The sequence below is a fragment of the Ovis aries genome, chromosome 18 (genome assembly GCF_016772045.2).
Source record: "Ovis aries strain OAR_USU_Benz2616 breed Rambouillet chromosome 18, ARS-UI_Ramb_v3.0, whole genome shotgun sequence".
In the NCBI taxonomy this organism is placed as follows: domain Eukaryota; kingdom Metazoa; phylum Chordata; class Mammalia; order Artiodactyla; family Bovidae; genus Ovis; species Ovis aries.
In genome coordinates, this window is record NC_056071.1 from 56309385 (window position 1) to 56312360 (window position 2976).

General features: G+C 63.8%; 1 protein-coding gene across 2 annotated transcripts; it reads left to right on the forward strand.

The window, feature by feature from the left end:
• Positions 1-512: 512 nt before the first annotated feature.
• FAM181A (family with sequence similarity 181 member A) lies at positions 513-2777 on the forward strand. Of its 2 annotated transcripts, none has more exons than XM_027957524.3 (2): positions 513-650; positions 1395-2777. In XM_027957524.3, exon 2 carries the CDS (start codon positions 1482-1484, stop codon positions 2361-2363), a length of 882 nt encoding a protein of 293 aa, XP_027813325.3. In that variant the 5' UTR covers positions 513-650; positions 1395-1481; the 3' UTR covers positions 2364-2777. The 2 variants fall into 2 exon arrangements, with proteins under 2 accessions (XP_027813325.3, XP_060257880.1); XM_060401897.1 differs by having other exon boundaries at positions 513-585.
• Positions 2778-2976: the final 199 nt, after the last annotated feature.

The window sequence follows — 2976 nt, forward strand, 5'->3', positions numbered from 1 at the left end:
CAGACAGGGCGAGTGAGCCACTCAACACTCAAGGACAGCGGGGAAAGCAGCCCGCCCTGGCTTACCCCGTCCGATTGTCTGTCTGCACTGGAGCATGGCAGCTGCAGGCCCGGAGTCTTGGGGGTAGGTTTGCAAGCCCATCTTCTCTGGGTCCAGCCCCTCCTCAATCTTGGACCTTATAAATACATACACACACACACACACACACACACACACACACATATGCGTACGCACACGACACACCCCGCCCCCTCAAGAAACCAGGGAACCGAGGTCAAGGGGAGGAGGGGCGTGGAGGCTGAGAAGGGAGAGTGGGCTGAAGGGTAGAAATTTACCGGGAAATGATTGCATTTGGGAGCTGTCTTTTTTGTGATGGTCCCCATGGTGACAATTTGTGACGGCAAAGAATGTGGGAACGGGGCCGCCGCCTGCTTGGGATGCTTTGTATCTGGAGAGGCGCTCCTGATTGGCCTGAGGGCCCCCCAGCTCCGGGGACCCGTCGTCCTCCATTCAGCCCACTCGAGGGCGGCACAACTGCCTCCAGCCGGACCACGGAGCTCGCCGGCCGCACCAGGCCTGGCCCAGGTCTGCGGCGTGGGGGAAACCTCTGCCGGGCCGCCTTGGCGGGGTCCCGGGCCCCTGCACCCTTGGTCAGTGGGGAGGCCCAGGCGGCTCAGGCCCCACTGGGTGGGGGGCGTGGGGCTGGCCGGGGCCTGGGGGAGGGGCGGGGGGCTGCGGGGTGGTGGCCGAGGAGGCATGAAATTGCTGCAGATGCTTCTACGGGGGAGCCCCCGCTGCCCGCAGCCTGCGATCAGCCCGCCAGGCAGGCCTCGGCTTGAGTGCCAGACAGGGGTCCTGCCTGTCCTGCGTGAGACCTGTGGGTGGAGCGTGGGGACCGAGGGGGGGCTGCGGCTGCTAGCAGGACTTGGGGGCGGGGGTGGGAGGAGGAGGGGGCACCGCCAGGCAACCAGGGGGCTTGGCCTTGCCTTAAAGTGGAGCGGCTGCCTCGGCTCAGAAAATGAAAACCTTGCTGGCAAGTCATGCCCTTCGGGCAGCGTGGTGTGTGGGGAGACATGCACCATTGCTGGTGGGCTCCCGCCCCAGCAATGCCACTTGGTAGGGCCAGGTGGCCTTGGGCAAGTTGACTGACCTGTCTCAGCCTCACCTGCAGATGCGGAGCTCTGTTGAAGATGAAATGGGTTTCTTCCCATTGCATCCCAGAGGCTCTGGGAAATGCTTAGCAGCCTGAATGGGTATCCCATGACCCAGGGACTCTATCTAGGGCTGAGGGGGGCTGAGGTGGGGACCACTGCTGTCTGCAGCTATGTGGCCTTTGGGGAGGGTAGAGTGTGGATGCTCGGAGAGACACCAACGGCTGCTGTGTCCTTCGCCAGGTTGGCTCTGTGCTCTTCCCTGGAGCTGCCAGCTGCCTGGAAAACCCAGCCTCTTCATGGAAAGCCCGGGGCAGTGGCGCTCTGGTGATGGCATCCGACAGTGACGTGAAGATGCTGCTAAACTTCGTGAACCTGGCGTCCAGCGACATCAAGGCGGCCCTGGACAAGTCTGCGCCCTGCCGCCGCTCAGTGGACCACCGCAAGTACCTGCAGAAGCAGCTCAAACGCTTCTCCCAGAAGTATTCCCGGCTCCCGCGGGGACTCCCAGGCAGAGGGGCCGAGCCTCACCTGAAAAGGGGGCCCGAGGACCGGCCCGGGAGGCCGCTGCACCTCGAATCTGGCCACGGTTCCAGCCCCAGCGGGGGTGGGGGCTACAAGGAGAAGGCACTGGGGAACCCGGACCGGGAGGAAAGCCTCTCTAAGGAGCGGACCCTCCATGGGCCGGATCCAGGAGCTGCCAGGCCTGGCCAGGTGCCCATGAGGAAAAGACAGCTGCCTGCTTCCTTCTGGGAAGAGCCACGGCCCACCCACAGCTACCCCGTGGGGCTGGAGGGGGGACTGGGACCCCGGGAGGGACCTCCCTATGAGGGTAAGAAACACTGTAAAGGCTTGGAGCCCCTGGGGCCCGAGACCGCCCCGGTGCCCACCTCCCCCAGGGCACCGGCTGAAAAGGAGCCACTCAAGATGCCCGGGGTTTCCCTGGTGGGCCGCGTCAGTGCCTGGAGCTGCTGCCCCTTCCAGTACCATGGACAGCCCATCTACCCAAGCCCTCCAGGAGCCCTGCCCCAGAGCCCGATGCCCAGCCTGGGCCTCTGGCGGAAAAGTGCAGCTTCCCCTGGCGAGCTGGCCCACTTCTGCAAGGACGCGGAGGGCCCGGGGCAGAAAGTGTACAGACCTGTGGTTCTGAAACCCATCCCCACCAAGCCGGCCGTGCCCCCACCCATCTTCAACGTCTTCGGCTACCTCTAGCCAGGTGGGGAGGGCCTTGGCTCCCTCCTCTGGCCTGCAGGGTATAGGGGACCCCCAGGAGCGAGCGCTTCTCGTGAGGAGTGGGCTGGGTGAGAACCATCCCTTTGCATCGAGGGGAGAAGGGCAGGGCAGGATGGGGCAGGGGCTTCTTCTCGGGCAGCCGTGCAGCCAGCCCGCACAGCCTCTGGAGGCCAGCCCCTCCGCAAGCAGGCCAGTGCCCAACAGATCACCCGTGTGCCCGTGCAGACCTCAGGTGGCTGGGGCCCTTGCCCTGGCCCTCCGGCCACCCCAGAAGCCAGCGTTACACCACCTGTTCACGTGCTACCCACTGTGTAAGCCAGTCTCAGTATTGCTCTTCTTGTTCTTTGTAAATACTAAGAAGGTTAAGAGAATAAAGACATTTCTTTTTCAGTTTCCACATTCTCAGGTTCATGAAGTTGACTGGTCCCCCAGCCTAGGAAATGCTGGCTATGCCCAGGTGGAGGGCTGCTTACAGAGGCTGTCGTGGGTGGCTGGGGGCGTTGCCCAGAGTGGCCCAGAGGCCTCCGTGATGCCTGGAATGGGCCTGGGAGCCTGACAGCTCAACCTGAAGGAGGGTGGAGGGGATTCCTGG

What these genes read in the sequence shown, in the direction of transcription:
- FAM181A (XM_027957524.3), top strand. Translation starts at nt 1,482, where the DNA reads ATGGCATCCGACAGTGACGTGAAGATGCTGCTAAACTTCGTGAACCTG.